General features: G+C 49.9%; 1 protein-coding gene across 3 annotated transcripts in view; it reads left to right on the top strand.

Moving 5' to 3' along the window:
* Window positions 1-18,635, top strand: part of PSTPIP1 (proline-serine-threonine phosphatase interacting protein 1) — a 46,753-nt gene extending 28,118 nt beyond the window's left edge. For 2 of the 3 annotated variants that reach the window (XM_049611899.1, XM_049611898.1), the window contains 12 exons: window positions 1,262-1,296; window positions 1,530-1,636; window positions 3,835-3,897; window positions 4,529-4,627; window positions 5,447-5,492; window positions 12,182-12,261; window positions 12,858-12,956; window positions 14,020-14,116; window positions 14,631-14,721; window positions 16,994-17,049; window positions 17,250-17,374; window positions 18,337-18,635. In XM_049611899.1, coding sequence (XP_049467856.1) covers window positions 1,262-1,296; window positions 1,530-1,636; window positions 3,835-3,897; window positions 4,529-4,627; window positions 5,447-5,492; window positions 12,182-12,261; window positions 12,858-12,956; window positions 14,020-14,116; window positions 14,631-14,721; window positions 16,994-17,049; window positions 17,250-17,374; window positions 18,337-18,468 — 1,030 coding nt within the window. In that variant the 3' untranslated portion in view covers window positions 18,469-18,635. The remainder of the gene's footprint in view (window positions 1-1,261; window positions 1,297-1,529; window positions 1,637-3,834; window positions 3,898-4,528; window positions 4,628-5,446; window positions 5,493-12,181; window positions 12,262-12,857; window positions 12,957-14,019; window positions 14,117-14,630; window positions 14,722-16,993; window positions 17,050-17,249; window positions 17,375-18,336) is intronic. The other variant, XM_049611901.1, reaches the window with a different exon arrangement.
* Window positions 18,636-25,981: the final 7,346 nt, after the last annotated feature.

The raw sequence follows: 25,981 nt of genomic DNA, 5'->3' as shown, positions 1-25,981 counted from the left end.
ATGGTGCCCCATTACCTACCAGCAGACGGGACTGTGTCCTGGGTGGGCTCCGACACCTTTGCTCAGGCACCAGCTCCATTTGTGGCCCTGGCAGGGCTGCTGGATAAAATACAGGACGCCCAGTTAAATTCAAATTTCAGATAAACAATAAATACTTTTTAAATGTAAGTATCCTCCAACTATTACATGGGGATACTTCTACTCAAGAAGTATTTGCTGTTTATCTGAAATTCAAATTTAACTGGACATCCTGTATTTTCATTTGGTTTTCTTAACATTTATTTATTTTTGATAGAGACAGAGCATAAGTGGGGAAGGGGCAGAGAGAGAAGGAGACACAGAATCCCAAGCAGGCTCCAGGCTCCAGGCTCCAAGCTGTCAGCACAGAGCCCGACACAGGCTCAAACTCACAAACCACGAGATCATGACCTGAGCCGAAGTCGGACGTTTAACCGACTGAGATACCCAGGCGCCCCTATTTTCATTTCTTCTGTCTGGCAGCCCTACCCTTGGATGTTCCCCACCGCCCCCCATGCCCGGGCTAGCCTCTCCCCTTCCTGCCCTCCCTGGCATCCCCCCTGCAGTGGACAATGCCATGTCTCTACTCTAGAACGGCCACCTTGCTGCCTCCTGACTCCTCCTGAGAGGTTCTCTCAGGAGCTCCAAGCTTAATGCACCCTATTGTACACTGCTCATGGGTCATGTACTCGCTCCTGGGTCCCCTCTCAGAAATGTCACCACTGTCTGCTCAGCCACCCCAGCCAGGGACAGGGACAGCCTCTCTCCGTCCTCACCTGTATGTGCTGCTCATACTGCCCTAAGACCCCACATTTCTCTCCTCTGGTATCCCTGTCCTGCTTGCCTTACCCATCCAGCTTCTTCCAAAACATCCTTCAGGCCACTTGCCTAAAGCCAGGTCTGAATGCTGCTCTTTCCTACTTCAGCTCATCCTGAAGGCAGGTGAGGACCTCGTGGGGGAGGGGCCCCACCGAAGGAGGGAGGGCCTTGAAAACATGCAGAAGCCAGGAACATTCTGGCACAGTGGAAAGGTTTGAAGGCTTTATCATTTCCAAAGAGAAGCTCCATCTTCCAGAAGGGGCTGAGTGGATGGTCACTGGGTCTGACCAGAGGGTCCCTTGCGCCTAGGTCAGTGTGTGTGAGCAATCTAGGGCCATCCTACCAAACATAACGTCCCTGGAGCCAGTGGGGGCTTTAGGATCTGTTGTGCCCTCCTTCTGATCCTGGCCTTTCTGTCTTACAGCTCCCTGAGGGCCTCCTTTGACTCCCTAAAGCAGCGTAAGTCCCGACTGTCCTCAACCCCAGGCTGCAGGGTGACAGGACCTTCTGGGAACACCCCTGTCCCCATAGAGGGAGGTAGTTAGATCCTGGCGGGGGTGGGGTGCTCAGGCTGCACACAGCACTCTGAGGCTGGCAGAGGATTTGGGGGTATGGGGCTGAGGCTGGGCTAGTCCAGGCAGGAGTGAGTATGTGGGAGGCCGGGGCTCCACGCCTCCATGCTCTGCCCCCAGAAATGGAGAATGTGGGCAGCTCCCACATCCAGCTGGCCCTGGCCCTGCGTGAGGAGCTGAGAAGCCTCGAGGAGTTCCGTGAGAGGCAGAAGGAGCAGAGGAAGAAGGTGAGGCGGGTGTTGGGGGTGGGCCCCGAGTGGGAGGTGGTCATCATCTCTGTGAAGTTGGGTGATGGACCTTGGAGATGAAGCCAATGAACGGTGGAGGACAGCACTCCAGGCTTGGGGATGAGGGTGACTTGAAGGCAGAGGGGATGCATGTGGGCAGAGACGGGCCACTGGAATGAGGGCCCAGCATGCAGGCCTGCGAGCCCCACTGGAGGTCTTCTCCTGAGCTTCTCATGCCAGGAAGAGGGAAAGGCATTGGTCTTTTTGATTAGCTCCGTGAGAGTTTGGGGGTATCTAAAAGAGGCAGCCTGAGTCACCAGAAACTGGTCCTGAGCTGAAGGGTCAAGGCTGTTTGTCTAGGACAAAGGCAGACTTGGTGGTTAGTCACTGTAGCCACTCTGTAGGGCTGCCCGGCTGAGAGGGGCCACAGATCCTGCATGGAGATGGGGGGTGGGGGGTGTCACGCTGACGTCGGCATCCAAAGGTACTTCTCCTCCATGGGTAGCGCATAGCTGCTCCCAGATGGAGGGACTACATGGAAAGGAAGTAAGGTCCCCATCAAGGGAGATATGTAAGCAGAGTCTGGAGGCTATTTGTCAGGGAAGCTGCAGAGGTGGGGTGGAGAGTAGGCTCGGTGACCTCTCTGTCCCAGGGTCTCCTCCCAGGCTGGAGACTCTCTGACTGGCTGAGCCCATGGCTGCTGGGAAGTCAGCTGGGCACACGTGCTCAGCCTCACAAGGCCTTAGTGATGAGGGTGGCACCTGGACAGGATGGGACAGGCCAGCAGCACACAGAAACACTTCTTGCTTGGAGATGAAGGATCTTTGCAAACTCTCTGAAGAATTGAAAAATGGAAAGGCCCACAAAATGGAGCTGTGAAGGGGAGGGCTTGCCAGCTCGTAGCTAAGGCCAGGCTAGGCCTGGGAGTCCTAGGCAAGCTCTTCTCCTCATTGTGCCTCAGTTTCCCTCTCACAGGTTGGGACACGTATGTGCATCTCCCAAGTTTTGGGGACCCAGCCCACAAGCAGGGCTCCTTCAGTCTTCTTTGACAGGCTCTGAGAAGTGGCTCTGGCCACAGAAATAGAGCATGACTGTACTCTCTGCCCAGCCAGCCACCCAGGGTCTCAGGCTTTTAGGATTCTAAACTTGGGACCCTGAGTGGACAGTTGGTCTCCCAAGCCAGCCCCAAAAGCTAGCTCTGCATCAAGGGGCTGAAGCAGGTGAACACTCTGAGCTGGGACTTGCCTCATGTGTGCAGGGCACCTGCTGAGACTGGCCCCAGGCTGGCTATTTTTAGTTTTTCTGTGGCCAGAGGGGCTGTAATGTCTGCAAAAGCTGTTCCAGACAGAGAGACACCTTCCCCAGGGTGGCCAGAGCCCCCACAAGTGGAGAATTGGGATGTAGTATGTAGGGGAGATAGCCTGGACTTGTGTGCATATGTACATGCGTGTGTGAGAGGGAGCAGGGGGGAGCCTGCATGCGTGTGTCCTCACTTGTGAGCATGTACACGTGTGTCAGTGTCTATGTGTGCCCACACCTTGGTGACTGGGCAGCAAGCCTGAGGCTCCCTGCTGAGGCTGCCCATGCTGAGTTCTATTCTCTCTACCATAACGAGGAACCTGGGAGGTGAGGTAGGGGTGCAGTGGCCCTGTGTGCCCACGAGTGGCAAAAGTTTGGCATGTGTATGTTCACCTGTGTGAACAGGCCTATGGCTGTGCACAGGGACATGGAGAGTGGCTTGTGTGTGCTTTTGGATGGTGTCTGTGGGTGCTCTGTGAGTGTGCACATGAAGGCCTGTGTGTGCGAGCGTGAGCGGTGGGAGCAATGGGAGCCCGTGAGTGTGTACTTCTGTGTGTCATGTGGAACTTTGTGTGCCTATGTGTGCTGGTGTGTACACAGTGTATGACCAGCATGAGGAGGTACAGAGACTGTGAGTGAAGGACTGTGTGTGTGTGTGTGTGTGTGCGCACAGGGCGAGTATTCCCGGGACAGAGACCAAGTCCTGGTTGGAGTCTGCAGCAAAGAGACACAATGGGCACAACCTGCCCCGGGCTCTAGTTTTCTGTGGCATCTTGTCACTGCTCCCTTCAGAGCCAGGAGGGGATGCTGTGTCTCATCCCAGGGACACCCCGTCCTCTTGGCCTAGGGGAGCATCCTGAGGCCGCAGCCCCCTGCTCAGAGCCTTGTGTCCCCTGCAGTATGAGGCCGTCATGGACCGTGTCCAGAAGAGCAAGCTGTCTCTCTACAAGAAGGCTATGGATGTGAGTGTGAGGGTCTTTGGCCTGGAGGGGTGGAGGACTCACAATGTGGACCTCAGGAGCTCTGGGCTGGGCCCCTGGGACAGGGCTTGCCTCAACCCCTGCCCAACAACACACACCATTGCCTGTTGGGTGTTTGGGGCTGAGCTGGGAGCCAAGGACTCATGTGGATGGACCCAGGCCCTGCCCTCGGGGGGCTCCTGACTGATGGGCTGGTGGTCAGTCCCAGAAGTGGCCCACGGGATGACCCATACTGTTAGCTAGGGACTTTGGGGGTGGAGGGAGAAAGGACCTCTGAGCTGTGTCCCCTAGGACACTGAGTGAAAAGGAGAAAAAAGGTTCGGCAAGAGGAGACAGCATATGCAGAGGCCAGCATCGTGCAGATGCATGGTATTTTCAGGGACCTGCTAGTGGTTTGATGTGACCATGTCTCTAAAGAGACTGGACAGGGCCTGGAAATAAAACTCCTTTCTCCATCTCTATTCTGGCCCCCCAGATCCCTGTCCCTGGTTAGGAGGCCCCCACTCCACCCACAGTCCCCGACAGGGAGAAGGGAGGCTGGGTTCAGGGAGCCTCACTCTGGGTGTCCCCCGCACCCCCCTCCGCACCCAGTCATGCTTCTCCACACCCGCAGTCCAAGAAGACATATGAGCAGAAGTGCCGGGACGCCGATGACGCCGAGCAGGCCTTTGAGCGCATTAGCACCAATGGCCACCAGAAGCAAGTGGAGAAGGTGCGTGGGGCCACTGAGGCCATGTGGTGTCACCCAGGGCTGGAGCAGGGCAGGGAGGGAAAGAGGGCATGCCACAGACACCCCAAGAAAGGTCCACATCTGGAACATCTGTTTACTCCTCTCTGAACTACCATCTTCCCATCTGTGGAATGGGTTTCCTGGAATCTCAGGACACAGACAGGGCCAGCTAACTCTCACATAACCCTTGGAGACAGGCTCAGGAGACCCATGCCACAGAGAGGAAACCGAGGCCCAGAGACAGTGGGTGGCTTGTCCAAGGTCTCAGATCCAAGAAGGAATAAAGAAAGGATACACACCCAGGTCATCCAGAGCCCAAGATCTTGACTTTTTTGGCCCCTGGGCCAGGGTGAGGCATCAGAGGCACCAGGGCCCAAGAACATATTTCGCCCATTGCACAGACAGGAAAGCTGAGGCCCACAAAGGGCAGAGAACTGTGGGTGAATTAGGGGCAACAAGGTAAGGGCAGGGCCCACGTCCCAGCTGGTGGGTTCAGAGGTGGCCAGGGCCGTGGGACCTGGCCCCAGTCCATATTTCTCCCTCTGATCTTCATATCCAGTTTTCACATGTATCTGCACGGGTTATGCATTTATTTTTATTTTTTTAATTGGACGCTTTTTGATTGTGGTCCTTTGTGGGGTGAGGCTGGAGTAAATGGTAGAACTTGCCCACAGTTGGCTCCTAAGTGTCCCCCTGGGCGGCTCAGGAAGGGTGGGAAAGAAGCACCTCAGAGCCCCCCAGGAAGGCTGGGAGCCCGAGCGCTGGGGCCAGCTCAGCACTGCTTTTCCTTTGTCTCCTCAGAGCCAGAACAAAGCCAAGCAGTGCAAGGACTCAGCCACGGAGGCAGGTACGCGGCCTGGCCCATTTCCTCTGCCCTGGGATGGCAGACCAGATAGGCCTGTCCCTTGCCCCACCCCACACTTTCCTCACCCCGGGGACACACACTCATGCAGGACTGTACAGAGTCATATGCTTACCAGTCTCACACGATCATGCAAGTAAAATAAAAACATTGGTGTTCTCCCTTTTGCCAAGACTGTTCTTGGTACTTTGCATGTTTCAACCAGTCTGCACAACACAGCAGTCCTATGAGTGGCTGCTATAATCGTCCCCCATTTATTTATTTATTTATTTATTATTTATTTATGTTATTTTTGACAGAGAGACAGAGTGTGAGCAGGGGAGGGGCAGAGAGAGAGGGAGACACAGAATCTGAAGCAGGCTCTAGGCTCTGAGCTGTCAGCGCAGAGCCCAACATGGGTCTCGAACTCACAAACCATGAGATCATGACCTGAGCCGAAGTCAGACACTTAGCTGACTGAGCCACCCAGGCACCTCTAATTATATCTCTTTTAAATTTTTAGATTTTCAATTGAAGTATAGTTGACCTACAATATCATATCAATTTCAGGTGTACAACATAGAATCAACAATTATAAACATTGTGCAGTGCTCACCATGATAAGTGTTACTGTCTGTCACCGGTGTCATTACACTATTATTGACTCTCTTCCCTCTGCTGTACTTTTCATCCCTGTGACTTATTTCTTTTATGAATGGAAGTTTACACCTCTTAATCCCCTTCGCCTATTTTGCATCCCCCAACCCCCTGCCCTCTGGCAACCACCAGTTCTCTATTTTTATGACTCTATATCTGTTTTTTGTTGTTGCTGTTTGTTTTTTTAAGTTCCACACATAAAGTGAAATCATATGGCATCTGTTTTTCTCCGTCTGACTTATTTCACTTGGCATCATAACCCTCTAAGTTCATCCGTGTTGTCATGAGTGGCAAGATTTCATTCCTTTTTATGGCTGAGTAATATTCCATTGTACATCTTTATCCATTCATCTATCAGTGGACACTTGGGTTGCTTCCACATCTTGACTCTTGTAAATAATGTTGCAGTAAACACAGGGATGCATATATCTTTTTAAATTCGTGTTTTCAGTTTCTTCAGGTAAATACCCAGAGGTAGAATTACTGAATTGGTATTTCCATTTTTAATTTTTGAGGCAGCTCCATACTATTTTCCAGAGTGGCTGCACCAGTTTGCCTTCCCACCAACAGTGCAAGTAGGTTCCCTTTATCCGCATCCTTGCCAATACTTGTTATTTCTTGTTTTTTGTTTTTTGTTTTTTGTTTTTTTTTTTTTGCTACTAGCCATTCTGAGTGGTATGGGATGATATATCATTGTGGTTTTTATTTGCATTTCCCTGATGATTAATGATTTGTGCATCTTTTCAAGTGTCTTTTGGTCATCTGTATGTCATTTTTGGAAAAATGTCTATTCAGGCCTCTGCCTATTTTTAAATCAGATTTTTTTTTTTACGTTGAGTTGTATGAGTCCTTTATGTATTTTGGGTATTACCCCCTTATCTTCTCCCATTCATTTGGTTGTCTTTTCATTCTGTTGATCGTTTCCTTTAGCTGTGCAAAAGCTTTTAGTTTGATGTAGTTCCAATTGTTTATTTTCGCTTTTGTTTCCCTTGCCTGAAGAAGCAGATCCAGAAAAGTACTCTTAAGGCTGACATCCAAGAGTTTATTGCCTATGTTTTCTTTCAGGACTTTTATAGTTTCAGGTCTTACATTTAGGCCTTTAACACATTTTGAGTTTATTTTTTTGTATGGTATAAGGAAGTAGTCCAGTTTCATTCTTTTGCATGTAGCTGTCTAGTTTTCCCAATGCCATTTATTGAAGAGACTGTCTTTTCCCCATTGTATATTCTTACCTCCTTTGTCATAGATTAATTGACCATATACACATGAGTTAATTTCTGGGCTCTCTATTCTGTTCCATTGACTTATGGATCTGTTTATGTGCCAGTCCCATACTGTTTTGATTACTATAGCTTTGTGGTATAGTTTGAAGTCTGGGATTGTGATACCTCCAGCTTTGTTCTTTTTTCTCAAGATTGCTTTGGCTGTTTGGGGTCTTTTGTGGTTCCATACAAATTTTAGGATTTGTTCTGGTTCTGTGAAAAATGTTGGTGTTTTGATAGGGTTTGTATTGAATCTGTAGATTTCTTTGGGTAGTGTGACATTTTAATAATATTAATTCTTATAATCTGTGAACATGGAATATCTTTCCATTTATTTATTTGTGTTGTCTTTAATTTCTTTCATTAATGCCTTAGTTTTCAGAGTACAGGTCTCTCATTTCCTTGATTAAATTTATTTTTAGGTACTTTATTCTTTTCGGTGCAATTATAAATGGGATTATTTTCTTAATTTCTCTTTCCACTACTTCATTATTGGTATATGGAGGCACAACAGATTTCTGTGTATTAATTTTGTATTCTGCAACTTTACTATGTTCATTTACTAGTTCTAATAGTTTTTGGTGAAAGCTTTAGGGTTTTCTATGTATAGTATCATGTCATCTGCAAACAGTGACAGTTTTACTGCTTCCATATCATTTTGGGTATTTCTTTTTCCTTTCTCATTGCTGTGGCTAGGACTTCCAATATTATGCTGAATAAAAATGGGCATCCTTGTTGTGTTCCTGATCTTAGAGGAAAAGCTTTCAACTTTTTACCATTGACTGTGGTGTTAGCTGTGGGTTATTATGGTGAAGTATGTTCCCTCTAAACCCACTTTTTGAGAGTTTTTATCATGACTGGATGTTGAGTTTTTTCAAATGGCTTTTCTGCATCTGTTTTTTTCTAGTAGTCTCTTAACAATCCTTTGTATTTCTCTGGTGTCGGTTGTAACTTCTCCTCATTCATTTCTGATTTTATTTTTTGAGTTCTCTTTCTTTTTTTGTTGATGAGTCTGGATAAAGGTTTATGAATTTTATTTATCTTTTCAAAGTAACAGCTCTTAGTTTTATTGACTTTTCTGATTTTTTTAAGTCTCTATTTCATTTATTTTCACTCTCATCTTTATTATTTCCTTCCTTCAACTAACTTTTGGCTTTGTTTGTTCTTTTTCTAGTTTCTTTAGATGTAAGATTAAATTGTTTATTTGAGGTTTTTCTTATTTCTTGAGGTAGGCCTGTATTGGTATAAATTGCCCTCTTAGAATTGCTTCTGCCATCCCTCAAAGATTCTGAAATGTTGTTTCCATTTTTATTCATCTCCAGGTATTTTTTTAATTTCCTTTTTGAATTCTTCATTGACCCATTGGTTGTTTAGCCTCTATGTGTTTGTATTTTTTCCTTGTAATTGGTTTCAAGTTTCATACTGTTGTGATCAGAAAAGATGCTTGATAGTATTTCAATATTCTTAAATTTACTAAGACTTGTTTTGTGGCCTAACATGTGATCTGTCTATCCTGGAGAATGTTCCATGTGCACTTGAAAAGAATGTGTATTCTGCTGGTTTGGGATGGAATCTTCTGCACATATCTAAGTTCATCTGGCCTAAAGTATCATTCAAAGCCATCATTTCCTTATTGATTTTCTGTCTGGATGATTTACCCATGATGTAAGTGGAGTGTTAGTGTCCTAATATTATTGTACTTCTCCCTTTGTGTTTGTTATTATTTGCTTTTTATATTTAGGTGTCTCTGTATTGGGTGTGTGGCTATTTACAATTGTTACATCCTCTTGTTGGACTGATCCCTTTATCATTGTATAATGCCCTTCTTTGTCTCTTGTTACCATCTTTTTTAAAAGTCTATTTTGCCTCATAGGAGTATTTCTACCCCAGTTGTGTTTTGTTTATTTTGTTTTTGCTTCCATTTGCATGGAATCTTTTTCTATCCTTTCACTTTCAACCTGTGTGTGTCTTTAAGTCTGAAATGAATCTCTTCTAGGCAGCATATAGCTGGGTCTTGTTTTTTTATCCATTCAGTCACCCTATGTCTTTTGACTGGAGCATTTAGTCCATTTATATTTAAAGTAATTATTGACAGGCATGCATTTATTGGCATTTTGTTAACTGTTTCCTGGATGTTTTTGTAGTTTTCCTGTCTTCCCTTGTGGTTTGATGACTGGGTTCTTTTCTCTTTTTGTTTATATTATAGGTTTGGGTTTATGATTATTATGAGGTTCATGTATAACATTCTATGAATAGAGTAATTTATTTTACATTGATGGTCACTTAAGTTCCAACACGTTCTAAAAGCACTACATTTTTACTCCCTCCCCTACATTTCATATGTATGATGTCATATTTTACATCTTTTTTATTTTGTATATTTCTTGACCAATTTTTGTAGATATAATTGATTATACTGCTTGTCAGGTAGAGTATTCTTGGTTTTAGGGTTTTGTTTTGTTTTTGTTTTTCTGTCAGCATTTTATCACTCCCTTCTAGCCTGCAAAATTTCTGCTAAAAAGTCAGCTGATAACTTTGTGGTTTTTCGTGTATATATAACTAGTTGTTTTTCTCCTGCTGCTTTTAAGATTCTCTAGCTTTAATTTTTGACATCGTAATGATTATGTGTTTTGGTGTGGGCCTCCTTGGGTTTGTCTTGTTTGAGGCTCTCTGTGCTTCCTGGACCTGGATGTCTGTTTCCTTCCCCGTGGTAGGGTTGTTTTCAGCTATTATTTCTTCAAATAAGTTTTCTGCTTCCTTCTCTCTTTTCCTTCTGGGACCCCTAAAATGCAAATTTAGGACACCTGATGTTCCAGATGTCCCCTAACCTATCCTCATTTAAAAATTTTTTTGCTCATGTGTATTTATTTATTTTGAGAGAGAGAGAGAGAGAGAGAGAGACAGAGCACAAACAAGGGAAGGACAGAGAGAGAGGGAGAGAGAGAATCCCAAGCAGGCTCCTTGCTGTCAGCACAGAGCCTGATGTGGGGCTCGATCTCATGAACTGTGAGATCATGACCTGAGCCAAAATCAGTCAGACGCTCAACTGACCGAGCCACCCAGATGCCCCATAACCTATCTTCATTTAAAAAGTTATTTTCTTGGGGTGTCTGGGTGGCTCAGTTGGTTAAGTGTCCGACTTAGGCTCAGGTCATGATCTCACGGTTCATGAGTTCAAGCCCCGTGTCGCGCTCCGTGCTGACAGCTCAGAGCCTGGAGCCTGCTTCACATTCTATGTCTCCTTCCCTCTCTGCCCCTCCCCCACTCGTGCTCTGTCTCTGTCTCTCAAAAATGAATAAACATAAAAAAATTAAAAATAAATAAAAATAAAAACTTATTTTTTTTGATGTTCCACTTGGATATTTTCTACAACCTTATCTGTACTTTTGCATCCCCTAATCTGCTGTGGATTGCCTCTAGTGTATTTTTCATTTAGTTATTACATTCTTCAGCTCTGTTTGGTTCTTTTTTTAATATCTTCTATCTCTTTAAGTTCTGAGTTTATCCACTCTTCTCTCAAGTGTGGTGAGCATTTTTATGACTATTGCTTTGAACTCTTTAACATGTAGACTGCTTATCTTTATTTCATTTAGTTCTTTTTCTGAGGTTTTGTCTTGTTCTTTCATTTGAAACATATTCCTCTATCTCTCCATTTTGTCTGACTGTGCTTGTTTCTATGTGTTAGGTAGGTCAGCTATGTATGTCTTGTGGGTCCCAATAGGACAATCCTTCCTGGTCACTAGAACCAGGACTCTAGAGGTATCCCCTGTGTGGGCTGCATATGTCCTCCTATTGTGACTTGGCTGTGACTGCTGCAGGCTTACTGATGGGCAGGACTGGCCACCAGCATGGCCAGCTGAGAGGCTTGGCTGCAGCTGCTGCAGGTGTGCTGGTGGGTGAGGTTAGCCCTCAGCACAGCTGGCTGAGTGGCTTGGCCACACTGTTGAATCCTTTTTTTAAGCAAATGAGTAAACTGAGACACAGAGAGGTTAAGTACTTACCCAAGGCCACACAGCCAAGAAGTGGTGGTGAATGCATTTCAACCCAGTCTATCTGGCTCCAGAGTCCAGGACTTTCACAACCACCATCATGGGAGACAGACCTGTTCATCATCTCTCTCTTATACACACACACACACACACACACACAGCCTTCTCTGGGTTTCTGTCTCCTCTATCCTTCATCTGATGCCAGAACCTTCCCAACACGCTTCATCTCTGTTGGTACACCTCCTAGGGCAGAGAGCCCTATTGCCCCCTGAAAATGTTCTCCCTTTTTCTCTGCTTCTCCCAGAACCCAGCTGCTGACTTGGCTGCAGATAGGTGTCCCTCAGATTTCTGGGAACGGAGGTCATGGAACCCAGCCTGCTGGGTTCCAACTCAACAGCTCCCCTGCTCTACCCCACCCCCCCTTCAATGCTGCCCTTTCCAAGCCTCAGTTTCCCATCTAGAAATTGTGAGAGGGTAGGACCTGGGGGTGGCAAAAGTTTTGGACTCTGATCTTGAGGTGTGGGCTCTACTGCAGCCCTGGGCAGCTCAGAGCACAGCAGGGAGCTAAGAGTCACCTCCAAAAAGAGCAGTACCAGAGTAAGTGGTCCTGACAGGCTTTTGGATGAGGCACCAGAAGCCAGGGCAGGTCTCTCTGAGGCAGGAGGAGGGACTCCGAGGACTTGGGGCAGGAGGGCACTTTGTGCAGGGGCACTGCGGGAGCAAAGGGGTGGAGGTTGGGGGTGGGTGTCTAGGCCTTGACCTCCCTGAGGACCACCTGTGCTTCCAGAGCGAGTGTACAGGCAGAACATCGAGCAGTTGGAGAAGGTGCGGGGTGAGTGGGAGCAGGAGCACCGGACCACTTGTGAGGTGAGTGACTGTGGGCATGAGGCCTGCTTCTCCTGCTGCAAAATGAGAGGGTTGTCCATCCCTCCAGCTGCTTCATGGGGGAAAGTGAGGCAGTAGTGGGAGGAAGACCTCATTCTTTTATTCATTCACCCATCTGCTCTCTCCCCAGGCCCTGTGCTGGGCCCCTGTCCCAGGGAACTCCCCATCTGGCTTTATGCCCTGATGGGGAGGCAGGCATCCTTCACCCCTTTTTGCTGAAGCTGGCCCTCAGGCTCAGAAAAAGCCCATAGCTTCCCTGGGTCCTGCTGGTGGACAAGACCTGGGAGATAGGCCTTAGGACTCCGGGTCCAGTGCTCCTCTCACAACAATGCCCAAGGGCTTTTTTTCTAGCATGTGATGGAGACTGGAGGAAGGGTGAGGGCAGGAACCAGAAGCCTCAGGGGCTGGCACAAAGGTGGGGGTGGGGATCCTCCAAGAAGGGCATTTCCTTTGGACTTGGCTTTCAGCAGGGGGCGCGTGTGGCTACTGAGTGCCATGGTAGCTGAGTGGGGCCCAGTCTGGCCTGACCCTGCGAGCCCCTCCTCACTTCTCACCTCCATCCCATCTCCACCTCGCAGGCTTTCCAGCTGCAAGAGTTTGATCGATTGACCATCCTTCGCAATGCCCTGTGGGTGCACTGTAACCAGCTCTCCTTGCAGTGTGTCAAGGACGATGAGGTGGGGGACTAAGGACAGGGCGGGGCAGAGAGTGAGCTGGGGGTGGAGGTGTGCAGATAGGGCAGACTCCAGGCAACAGCATGCCCAGGTCCGAGTCCATCAACAAACAGCTCAGGGCTTAGCCTCTGCCCCTGGGGCCCAAAAGGACAGGGGACTCAGTACAAGGCCCTGGTCTCCTTGCCTGGAAGACTGTTGTTGTGGTTACCCTGGCATCTGCCTCTTTGCTCACCCCTGCTCCCAGGTCCTTGGCTCTGCTCTCAAGGCCACAGAACACCTGCTCCCTGTTGGGGTCAGAAGGGAGCTTCTGCCTTCTGACACTGCCCCTCAGAGGTTTGCAGAGAGGCTGGAGGACACTGGGCTGCTCTACTCCAGGCCTGGTGCTTGTAAGAGCCAAGGTCCAGTCCCTCCTCTGCCCCCCAACTCCCTGGGGTGTCCTGGTTCCCCTTACTGAACTCTACATGCCAGGAGTGTTGGGGTGGGTTCCCCCAGCAGAGAGGGGCCCCCACTTCCACACGAGGGGCTCTGACCTCTGTTAGTGGAGCCTGAGAGCCATGAGCTCTCTTGAGGCAGCCCAGACTCCCTGATGCCCACTGCTGTTACTTGCCTGAACCCTTCTGCCTGGACCACGGACTGGTGGTCTCCTTGTGGCAGAGGAAGGAATGGGGGCTTTGGATCCTCCCATTAATGCAAAGCCTGGCTACACTGAATTCTTGCTCTGCAACCTTGGGCAAATCACTTCCCCTTTCTGAGTTTCCTCATTTATAAAATGGGGAAAGTGGTGTCTTCTTCAGAGGACAGGAGTGAGATAACTCCCTTGCATAGGACCTTGTGCACAATAGGTGTTCAGGAAGTAGAAGAAGCTGTCAGCCAGGGTTCTGACCTCTCAGTTCCACGCCAAGGCCCCCAAATACAGGCACTGAGCTGTGCGCACAGGGCCCGTGAGGAGGCTGGTGGGGTGGAGGCCCCTGGCCAGAGTTCACACCCACTGAGGAGCAGGGCTTTGAAGAGGGTAGTCCCCAAGGTGAGGCCTGATCCCTCAGCCTCTGCTCTTGCCCACTGCCAGCTCTACGAGGAGGTGCGGGTGACGCTAGAAGGCTGCAGCGTGGAAGCCGACATCGATGGCTTCATCCAGGCCAAGAGCACAGGCACTGAGCCCCCGGGTGAGGCCCGGCCTGCAGGTAGACAGCCTCTGGGGCCAGGCCCATCTGTCCCTAAGAGGCCTGGCCCCAGTTCTCTGAGCCTCAACTGCCAGAACAAGGCTCACAGCTCCCTTCTGGGTGAAGGAGCCTGGGCCAGACCCCAAGGAGGGGTCAGGGATGGGTCAGCCCCCTGGTCAGGGCCCTGGCCTGCTGCCTCCTCTGAGGCAGAGATGGCACAGTGCTTGAGAACACAACTCTCAGAAGGGGAAATGGAGGCGGGAGCCTTCTTACAGCCGGTTTGGTTCCACTAAATCATGAGCCCAGAATATTTGATCTCAGTGGTGCCCACAGTGGGGTGTGTCTCGTCAAAGTGAGAGAGGCCCCCTCTCTAAGCACCGAGGCAGGCTAGGGCCAGAGTGGGTAAGTGGGGCCCCCATCTGGGTCTCTGGATGGGGACAAGTCGGGTATCAGGTGGTACAGGTCCCGCCTGCCCTGCCCTCGGTCACCCTGGGCCTCACAGGCTTGCTGCCCACAGCTCCGGTGCCCTACCAGAACTATTACGATCGGGAGGTCGCGCCCTCATCCGGCAGCCCTGGCGTACAACCATCGTGCGGCGTGATAAAGAGGTGAGGTGCCAGATGGGGCTGAGGAAGTGCCAGGAAGTGGGTCCGGCCCCTCCTCCTCCAAGTGTTTCTTCCACGTGTATTTACTGAGCACCTACAGCTGGCCTAGTGCTGGGTTTAGGTGTTGGGCATTCTTTGGGGACAGGACAGCCTCATTTTGGACTCATGACACCTTCAGTCCAAAGGGACCCAGACATTAAGCAAATAATCACACCCCATTTACTTGCCGGTGACTGCGCTCAGAGCTCCAGGGAGGCCCCAGGCTGGCTTCCTTGTCCCTTGGACCCTGCTGCTAGCCTGGACTGGTACCCTGGACTGTCATGCTGCGGCAGTAACACTCCTGCTCGTGCAGGATCAGGACACAAGAGCAGACCTTATAGACAGTTCTCTGGGAGAATTCCCCAGGCCTTTCAGGGCCCCTTCCCTGGCCTGGCCGCAGAGGATCCTAGTGCCATGCATTACTGTGTCACCTGCACAAGTCCCTTCTCCAGGTCCAGAGCCCAGAAGTCATTGGGGTCAGACTCAGAATCCAAAGACCCTCTCGGTTCAGGCCTTGGGTGACAATGGTGACAGCTCATTGAGAGCACCCAAGTTCCTGAGGGGGCCACGTGCCCTGTGTGTGTGTGTGGGAGGAGTCTGCATCTGTGGGTTTCATGTGGTGCCTGTGCCCCACTCCCACCCCGAGGCCCCTGTGATGCCCTCTCTCCATCCAGCCTCGTGCAGAGAAGGCCCTGCCTTCAGGAGGTAGGTAAGGATGAGGATGGGGTTGATGGACCTCTCAGCTCCCTGAGGACAGCTTATCTCTGAGGCTTCGGGAACTCCTGAAGCCTCCCCTGTGGGACACCTCTGGAGACAGGGAGTGACCACCTGTGCTCAGAGCGGGGGCACAGCATGCCCCTCCAGGAACCGTGAGAAAGCAAAGGCCCCAAGGGAGGGCAGTCACACCCTCACAGTCTTAGTGTAGTCTTGGGGGACTCAGGCCTCCCTGCAACCCTAGGAAGGACCTGGGTCTCAGCACAGATGGTCATTTAAACACCTGATGGAAAAGCTCACCTGGGACAGCGTCAAGAAAGGACTGACACGGGTGCCTTGATGAGAGAGCGGTCCCACCAGGTGGAGGAGGCCTGGCTACTGGAGGGGATGGGCAGGAGCCAAAGCAGGGGAGAGCTAGAAGCCACGTACAGCTGAGGAGGGGTGGGCCAGTGGCCGGGAAGTGAGTAAAGTGTCACAGGTATAGACAAAGCTGGGGAAATGGGCAGCAGCCTCCATGAGCTCTGCTCCTCCCAGCCACAACCCTGCCGACTTTTACCCTGACTCTGGGTAGGGGCAGGACTCTGTCATTGGTGCTGAACCTGCACAGCCTGTATCATCATCAGACCAGGTCCACACACCCATGTCCATGTGTTTCTATCCTGGGCATGTATCCTGGGCAGCCCCCCTGCACCTCACAATCACTCACAGGCTATGCCTTGCACCATTTCTGTCCATTAAAGCTTTCTTTCAGGGGGCACCTAGGTGGCTCAGTCAGTTAAGCATCCGACGTCAGCTCAGGTCATGCCTGGGATTCTCTCCCCTCCCCTCCCCCATTTGCTCTTTCTCTCTCTCTCTCAAAATAAATGAATAAACTTAAATAAAGCTGTCTTTCAGGACTCAACCCCACCTGGAAGCCTTTCCAGAGGCTAGGAATAGCATCAGCCTCTACTTACACAGCCCTCAGCACTGCCTGCTTCGTGGGTACCCACGTCTGTCTCCCCAATGCCCCCAGGGTCTGCCTCTTGCTGGCTCTGGTCTTTTTATGCAGCAAACCTTCATGGCTGCCGCTCAGTCCAGGCATGAGCCAGGCACAAGGGAAGGGGTGAATTAGCCTGGCACTGTTTCCTAGTGCTATGTACATTGGAGTCCCTACTTCCCATGGTCAGGGAATGGCTGGGCTGGCCAGGTCATGGTGGAGCGCAGGGAGGAGGTCTGACTGGGCCCAGGCAGGTGAAGGTCCCAGCAAGGCCCAAGCGGGCTGAACTCTAGAGGGCAGCCCCTTCACCTGTGGGGGTTAGAAGGAGGATGGAGCAGAGGTCTGGGGGCTCAGGGCCTTGGGAATGCAGTGAGGAGGGCCTGCAAAAAGCAGGCTGAGGAGGCTTAGAAGGGTGAGGCAGGGGAAGGACCACCCTCAGGCCTGATGGGCTCTCATGTCACTCTGTGCCTAGAGGCCAGATGGCCCCAGCCCTGGGGCTTTGCTGAATCCCTCTCCCTCCCTACCTGCTTTGCTTCTTGCCCCCAGGTTCTCCGGGCTGCTACACGGAAGTCCCAAGACCACATCATTGGCAGCCTCTGCAGGTTACTGGGAGTGATGTGGGGGCCCCCAAGCAACTGAGCCCAGGGGAAAGGAGAGGACTCCTTTGTGGCACAGACGGGTTCTCTGCTTTTGGGGGGAGGCTGAGCCAAGTCAGGAGAAGCTCCGTGCCAGGGGGGCCTCCGGGATCACTGCCTTTGAAAGGGGTAGGCTCCAAGCCTCACCTTGCTCTCCGCCTCCACAGAGACCCTGACCCCAACCCCTGAACGGAGTGAGGTTGTCTACTCTGCCATCACGGTGCAGGAGGCGCCGGGCCCCCCAAGCGTGCCAGCACAGGGCTACAGGGTGCTCTACGACTACACGGCCCAGGTGAGGCCCTCACCCCCTCTCCTCAGGCAGGCACAGGCAGGCCAGAGTGTGGAGTGAGCTGGGGCATGTGCCCCTAGAATAGCACCCAGCACTTGGCAGTGGCTGTGTATCTGCCAAGCAAATGTGGAACGGGTACGAGGGCCTGTGCCCGAAACTGTTCTCACACACACGCGGTGTCCAGGCATTCACGGACACTGTGTGCCTGGGTGTGCATGTGCAGGCACGCTGACAGCACCTGGGGCAACCTGCAGGAGATGGACCAAGGGTCAGACTCTGTGCCCTCAGACTGGGGCCACAGGTGCCAAGAACGAGACCTCGGGTTGGTCTTCTGAGGTCCATGGGGAAAGGATGGGTCGAGAGGCCATAGGACGGGTGCTCTGAGATCCTTGAGAGTCCAATCTGCTCCCTGCTTTGGTGGGTGTTGTAGAGCCCCCCTCAGTCCACACAGAGGGAAGCCAAGAATCCCCTCGGGGCAGGCAGGCTGTGCCCTGGGTTGTGCAGACTCCCAAAGCCTGGTTTTCGGTCAGAGGTGGGACAGGCCAGGAGAATGGGAGTGTGCTTGCATGACAGGGGCTGGCTCAGCAGCAGTGGGGAGGCTGTGTGCGGTGCGCCTGAGAAGGCTCGGAGCGTGACGAACACACCTGACTGTGTAAGCAGAGCTGGGAAAGTGGGCAGCAGGGGGGAAAGTGGGGGAAGAAGCCTCAGGGTGAGGAAGGCCTAAAAATAACAAACCAAGGAGGGCAGGAGGCCGAGTCCCACAAGACACTCCACACCCTACATGTCTCTGGAGGCTGCCCCAGCCAGAGCAGCCTCGTCTTGTGGCTCCAGGAGGCCAGGTACGGCTCTGAAGACCTGGCCCACCGGGGAGACAAGTTCCCATTTACTGCCTGGGGTGGGGGTGCCCACCAGAGCCCCCCTGAAAGGGCTGCTCCAGCCCAATGCACTTTCATTCTCTTGCCCAGAATTCCGACGAGTTGAATATCTCTGCGGGAGACATCCTGGAAGTCATCCTGGAAGGGGAGGACGGTTGGTGGACAGTGGAACGGAATGGGCAGCGTGGCTTCGTCCCTGGTTCCTACCTGGAGAAGCTCTGAGGAAGGGGCAGCAGCCCCCACCTGGACCTGCCCTGCCCTGGGGCCAGCAGAGTCCTCACTGCTGCCCCAGCCTTGCTGGGGCCCTAAGACCAAGCCTACACCCCAGGACGGATGCTGGAGGCTCCCTGAACAGTCTCTCCCACAGGGAATAAAGGAGTGCATTTTTTCTCAGTCTGTGGGGGTCCCTTTCACTCTTTCTCCTGCCCCTGTGTCCAAGTACATCGTCCAAGATGAGGGAAAGGAGTGAATGGAGAAGTCCAGGGGAGCAGAGCTCACTTACTTCCAGTGTTATCACTAAGGCCCGGGCCAGTCCTGTCGCAAAGTCTGCTGGGGAGGGAGAAGAGCCCTGGCCCCAGTCTGGGAACTCCCACGCTGCCAGGGAGACACATTCACACACAGGCCAATGGGAGAAGGCTGTAGGGGTCGGGATGGGGGATGGCGATGAGCATGTGCTCAAGAGACCTGGGATGGGGGACCATACTTTCTGGGGGCAGAGGGACTGGAAAGGAGTCTCAGAAGGGCAGTAGCAGACAGGGCACAGAGAAAAGAGCATCAGGGTGGGGTAAACGTGTGAGCACAGGATGGAGGTGGGAATGCCTGGAACATTCTGGGGATGAGCCAAGCTCAGTCTGGGGAGGAAATAGGTGATGGGTCCACTGGAGGTGAAGGGACCAGAGTGCAGAGTCAACAGGCTTGGAGCCTTGTGGGTGCAAGCGACCCTATCTTCCAGACCCAGCTGAGGCTCAGGGAAGGCACGACTGCCTGTGCCGCTCCATCAAACATGGCATGTCCCACCCAGGTAGGGGCTCCAGAGCCCACGCAGGCTGGCCCTGGGCCCTGAGGTTGCCGGGCTCTCAGGCCCCCAGAAACACAACTTCCACTGCTGGCCAAGGGCTGCCAAAGCCCTGCTCTGGCCACAGTAGGTGCCATCATTGCCAAAGATGTTGGGAGTGGGTGCTGGGGAGAGAGCCCGTGGGAACCAGTGGCTCCTCATTCCTGGCACTCCCCCACTCAACTGTGGGGACCCCAACACTGCCAGCACAACAGGCGCGACCAAAGGGGGTGGCAGGGGACACAGCGTTCTTCTGCACTGGGCACACCTTGAGAGATACTGCCGAGGAGGGTCACTATCCCCTGAAGGCAGCTTTCTCTAGGACCGTTACTTCACTTATTCATAAACTTGTATGGCCCGCCCCATACGAGCAAGAGGAGTAAACCTCAGTCTTGCTTTACTCAAGGAGCTCATGACCCAGTCAAGGGGACCAAACAGCCCAGAAAGTTAATGACAGTACAGGAAATGTCCTGAGGTTCAGAGCAGTCATGAGACTTCTGGGAATAGGTGACCCAAGAGAAGCCAAGGAAACAGAAAGGCTGTTCCCAGAGAAAAAAGAGGGCTCCTTTCTGCTTCTGCCTGCCTCTGGTAGCTCACAATGGGCCGGAGAGGGCTCATGTGTGTGATGGAGAAGGGAGTGAGGGTCAGCACTGGAATCCCCCAGGATTTAGAACTAGAAGATACTCTGGGAGAATCTAATCTGACCTCCTGCACAATGCCCTGCCTGCCACCACTGGGTACCCCAGTCGGCATCAAGATCCCTGGTGACAGGCAGCATCCATGAAGGCCCATATGCCCGGGCAAATGTCAGGTGCTACGGTGGCAAAAATGAGGCATCTGACCAAGCTCTGCCCTAGGCAGAGGGTAAGGAGGGCACTGAGAAAAGGGGGCTGCCCTCCATGGCTACGCAGATTTCCAGCTCTGTGCCTCATCTTTATCACGTGAGCAAGAAAGTAGGGGTGACTAAGTACACTTGGCACCTGGTGGTGGAGGGGATGGGCTCTGTTCTCTTGGGAGGGGTAGTACCTCTGGGGTGCAGCCTCTCACCTGTCTTGGGTGTGGGCACCACAAAAGTCCATCAAGCAATGAAACGGTTGTTTTCTACCCGTTACTCATGCTGGGGCCAGGCAAGGTGGAAAGGCATGAGGCAGCCCCCGTGCAGGGCAGGCCTCCCGGAAGCAGGGCTCCAGCTAGCCCTCTGCTGGATACCACCCACCTCTGCTTCAATGTGGCAGATGGGATGAGAGAAAGGCTTTGGGCTTTTGAAAAAAATCAGACTAAGGCTTAAATCTTCCTGGAAATGTCACTGTCCCTTATAAAGCACATTCTACAAGGGAACTGACCAAACACCCTGACACATCTGACGTTCATAAATAGGGATGTTTGGAAAGGAAAACATAATCTTGTGTGTAATCTTGGTCTTCTACTCCCCTGAAGGAGAGAGGTCAGTGAATAAAGCCCTATGGAAATGCCTGCCTGCGACTGCCAGGTGTGGGACCTGCCAGGCGCCTCGGAAGGAATTTGATCAAGGCCTCCTGATGACTTCTGTGACTGGCCCTGTATTTAATAATTGGGAGTGGAGGGGTGTTCAGGGGTGCAAAGAGCTCACTCACTCCAGAAGGGGTGCACAGATGCTGTAACTCCTCTGATATAAGGTAGAAAGCAAGCAAGTGAGAGTAGGCCCCAGATGCTAGGTGCAGACTGTCCAACATGGAAGTGATGGTGGCTCGTCTGGGAAGTGGCAAAGGGGCTGAAGAGCAATTCAGGAAGGCAGGGAAAGCAGATCAACAGGACTTGGTAACTTACAGGCTAAGAGACAGAAGTGGGAGGACTGGAAAGGAAGGAGGAAAGGAGCGACTTCTGAACTGAGCCAGGCCTTGAGGGAAGACGGGTCCTCCCGAGGCTGAGAAGGACATGGATGGGGGGTCAGCGGCAGGGACAAAGCCTGAGCAAGGGCCCGGAAGAGGCAGGACAGCCAAGGAGACTGACCACCGGCGTCAGTCATGTATGGGCAGCCAAGAGGGAAGAAAAAGAGAAAGTTAGGTATCCGTGCTTTATTTGTTCCTTGAAAATACCTTGTCATCTTGACTGAGCATTCCATTCGACTACAGAGATTTTTAAAAAAACCTTTGGCCTAGATGTTTATCATCATTTCTGACAGGTGCTGCAGTGTCTATGGCCCCAGAGGGCGATGGGTAATGAGTGTTAGATAACAGAGCCTGTGCTCTAGTCGTTCAGACAGCCAGAGAATGGAGCTGAAAGCAACTCATAGGTCACAATTTATACCAGGGAAAAAACCCACAAATGAATCTAAGTCAGAGTCATGGCCTCTGCAGCTTTCTCCATTCTCCATGCACCAGGCAGGTCAGAACCTCAGCTGCCATGAAACAACTGTGTGGACGGACAGCCTTCCCAGCAGAAGAGATGGCACCACATAAAGAGGGAGCTGGCAGCCTGCTTCCTGATGGATGACAGCCTCTGAAGTCAGAACATCAGGGTCCAAAGCCAGGCTCGTGCTTCCTTGTGTGGTTTTAGGCAAGTCACAATTTCTCTGGACCTCATCTTCATCATCAGTAAGATGGGTATAATCAGCCTCTTGTGTACCGGCTATCCTCATATAAGTTCAAATTAGATATAAGTACTAATTAAAAGCAAGAGATGACCATTTTGAACAAAAAGTCCTCTGAATCTTGGCATAATCATCCTCACTCAGCATGCCCTTTGGAGGGCTGTGGTTATGTCAGTAAGTCCTTCCCAAAGGAGACAAGGAGTAAAGAAGAAGCGGTCTGCTTTTTGGCCAAACTAGATGCATGCCATCACTGAGCTCCAACACCTAATGCCAAACACCTTCCCACAGCTATTCCCAGGCCCAGCCACATCTGCCTCAGTCTGGTGAACCAAGATGTCTGCCTATTTCCCATCCTGGCGTGTGAGGCAGTAGCACAGGCCCAGAACAAAGCTGCCACCAGCAAGTGGGCACACCACCCTTAACATCCTCACAGGATTCTCAGGACCCCAGGGATGTGGCTTTCCAACTGTGTCCAGCAAAGCCCCACTTAGGGGCCAAAAGGAGGAGGAAGGGAGTGCCTATTTCATCTTGAACTCCACTTGTAGAGTTTATATGCTGGACTAGCAGTGGTTCTCAACCCTGGCTTCTCAGTGGAGTTTACCTAATAAGACTTTCAAAAATGCTGATGCTTTGGTCCCACCTTAGATAGACTGAAACCAATTCTCAGTCAGCCGAATTTGAGCATAAGTATTTTAAACATTCTCCTGGTGATTCTAATATGCAGCCAGTGATGAGGACCTTTCTGGCTAATGGGTTTTTCAGCTTTAAAAAAATAAAATAAAATGGAAATCCTATTCTTATGGCACCATAGTAACTTATTTTAGACATTCAGTGCCCACTAAGTGCCAGGTGCTGGGGATGCAAAGATAAACACATTTCTTTTCTATCCTATTATTTCCATGTCTATTTTTCTTTCAGTGAATACACTCAGAAGGACTTGTGTGTAAGTCCATTTCCCCAGGAATAGGAATGTACACAGCACTGTCCAAAAAGGTATTTAGTAGGAACACTTAGCTTATTTTTGCAAGGTCACTAACACCCTCAGGAGACCTCAGACACACTGTAACAAAGAGCCACCCAGAATGTGCAAATTATTTTCAAGAACTGCCCCCCAACCTGTGTTGGATACAAGATCAATGTATCTAAGGTGGAGGTGCTCCCTCACACCAACAATAACCAGTTAGAAAATGTATCAGGAAGATTATCCCACTCACAGCAGTAGACACTGAATTTCATAGAAAAGTTTCCTAAGTAAACTTAACTCTGTTAAGATATGTAAGGGGAAAAAATCCACTACCAAAACCCTATCAAATTAGGCAGATGACAGAAACTGGAAATCCAACAGATACAAATGGCTAAAACATCTTAATAGTAAAAGAATACATATTCTTATTTATTGGAGTGGAAGAAAAATAAATGCTAATACACAAAATGTCAATAAGGGTATAGGAAAATGCACACTTTCATACTCTAGTGGGAATATAAATTAGAATAGCTTTTCTGGAGGGCAGCTGGACATAACCATGAAAAGCTTTTAATGTGCCTTTTTGTCCAGAGTAAATCCATTACTCCATTCTTGCATCCATTTGTGTAAAAATGCACAACATGGGGAGGTGAAAACGCGCTGGAACTAGAGAGGTGGTTGTGCAACGCTGAATGCACTAAATGCTGAACCATGCACTTTAAAATTGTTAATTTTATGCTATGTGCATTTAACTCAATAAAAATTTTTTAAAAATTTAAAAAAAGTTAAATGCTTAATAGCATGTGTACAGAAGTCTGCACTGCAGCAAGGCTGGAGTCAATCCGAATGTCCATCTACTGCACACTGGTTAAGCATGATATTAATATACCCATGCAGCTGACAAACAAAAATGACAGAATTCTACATTCTGGTACAGAGTACACACTATGCTGTGAAGAAGAAAAAAAGACCTTGTAGAACAGAATTCATATATTAGCAGAAAGCAAAACTAAACCCCATCACCAAATCTAGTTTTTTGTATATGTAAATAGTCTGGAAGGATACACACCATCCCTAAACTTTACCTGTGGGTACTTTTTTAAAATAGTTGTATGGTTTACATTTTTTAAAGCACTATTACTTTTGTTAAAAAGGAATTATGAACAATTTTTAAAAGGGATTAAGACAAGCTCTGATAGGATGAGCGGCAAAGACACCCCTGTAGTAATGCACACAGCTAGTGTCAGGGACCAGGGATCCTCAGAGAAACTGATTTCAGGGCACCAGGGGTACAAGATAAGCCTGGGACATCTTGTTAAGTCAGAAATTACAAAAACGTTCAACAAAAAATGTCAGGACACAAAAAGCAACTTGAAGGGGCTCCCACTGGCCAAATCTGAAACTATTTGAAAACCAAAAGCAAAAAAGGACAATAATGAATTATAGATCACTGGGGAAAAAAATGGGACTTGATCAGTCCATAATGAATTTAAATGTGTGTGTGTGTGTGTGTGTGTGTGTGTGTGTGTGTGTGTGTGGACATACATACATACATACATACATAAACAAACTGGGGGAGAAGGCAGGGAGGACAGACTGGTAAACATGGAAGGAGTGCCAGAATGGAAAAAGTGTTTCACAACCATCATAGTAAAGATGAAATCTAAAACAACAATCATCATAGAGAAGATCAAATCAGGCCAGAATCAGCAATATTTGCTAAACCTAGGGGAAGTTTGGTGAGAAGCAAGATTTTTAAACAGTCTTACTGTATGGTCTCCAGAGATGGCCTGAGTTGGGAGAAAACAGTAACTATACCATTGAGAGAACAAAAACCACCTTAACTAATGTGTGCCAAACTCGCCCTTCCTCGCCATATAGAAGTGAGGACATTTCTCTTTTGCCAGCTGGAGGAGACTTTGTGTTTCAGTCTGGCCTGGATCTCAGCGGCATTCTCCATGGTGGCTCTTGGCTCTCCTGGCTCAGTGGTGGGCACCACTAGGGAGTTTATCCTGCAGCACAGGGCAGGCACTGCACTCCTGTCAGGTCCAACCCTCAGACCTGCAGGGCCCTCCTCTGACTTTCTCAGTTCCTTCCTTGTCCTCTCTTCCCTTGACCCTGGGTGTGGGAGCGGTTTCCTACTAAGCTGCTTTAGAGCTTTTTTTAAAAACTGCTTTTAGTAGCTAACCAATCTTTACCACTGTTAGCAACTGTTTATATTGTTTCCTGTTTTCATATTCCCCTCACTGCACCCTGAAGATACACCAGGTGCCAGGTGATCAAAATTAACATCACCACGTCACCACTGTGGGGCAGATGGCATTGTGTGCTCCTGATTGTTACACCCTGAGAGGACACATGACATGGGTGGTGCTCCAGCCACCTGGAATGCAAAACCTAGTCTAATCAAGAAGAAACATCTGACAAACCCCAAACGAGCAGCAGCACTTAAAGGAAGGGACTGTATTCTTCCAAAATGTCAGTGTCATAAGTGACAAAGTTATGGCAATGCTCCAGATTAAAGGAGATCAAAGAGACAGGACAAATGATACCTGGTCCTTGACTGGATCCAGAACTGGAGGAGATATGGTGTAAAGGACATTATGAGGTCAAATGAAACACGAATGGTAGGTTAAAGTACTGTATCAGTGTTTAATGTGCTGAATTAGAATATCCTTATTCTTAGGAAATACCCACCAAAGTATTAGAGCTAAGGGCCATGAGGTACTTACAGAGACAGCACATGCAAAAACACAAATGACAGATCAAACAGGGCAAAATATTAATAGATGAATCTACATGAAGGATATTTGGGCCTTCTATTCTTGTAATTTTTCTCTAAGTTTGAAATTATTTCCAAATAAAAGTAACTTTAAAAAAGGCAATAGGATACAGCAGTGGCCCTCAGCCTTCATGCTCTGGACGCTACCCAGGTTCTGGGATCCAGGGGTCTGTAATTCCCAAAGTTCTTTTAGGTGATTCCAATGTGCAGACAACGGTGGGACAGCGACACAGCCTGAGAGCTCATCCATTAAATCCAGACATAAAAAATGGCTCTTTTGCCCTCTGAAGAATAAGCATTGGGGAACAGAGTCTCAGGTACTACAAACTCCCAGTCCATCATTAAAGGGAAGAAGCTGCGCTTTCA

The sequence above is a fragment of the Panthera uncia genome (genome assembly GCF_023721935.1).
Source record: "Panthera uncia isolate 11264 chromosome B3 unlocalized genomic scaffold, Puncia_PCG_1.0 HiC_scaffold_1, whole genome shotgun sequence".
NCBI classification, from domain to species: Eukaryota; Metazoa; Chordata; class Mammalia; order Carnivora; family Felidae; genus Panthera; species Panthera uncia.
This window is presented reverse-complemented; position numbering and strand designations above follow the sequence as displayed.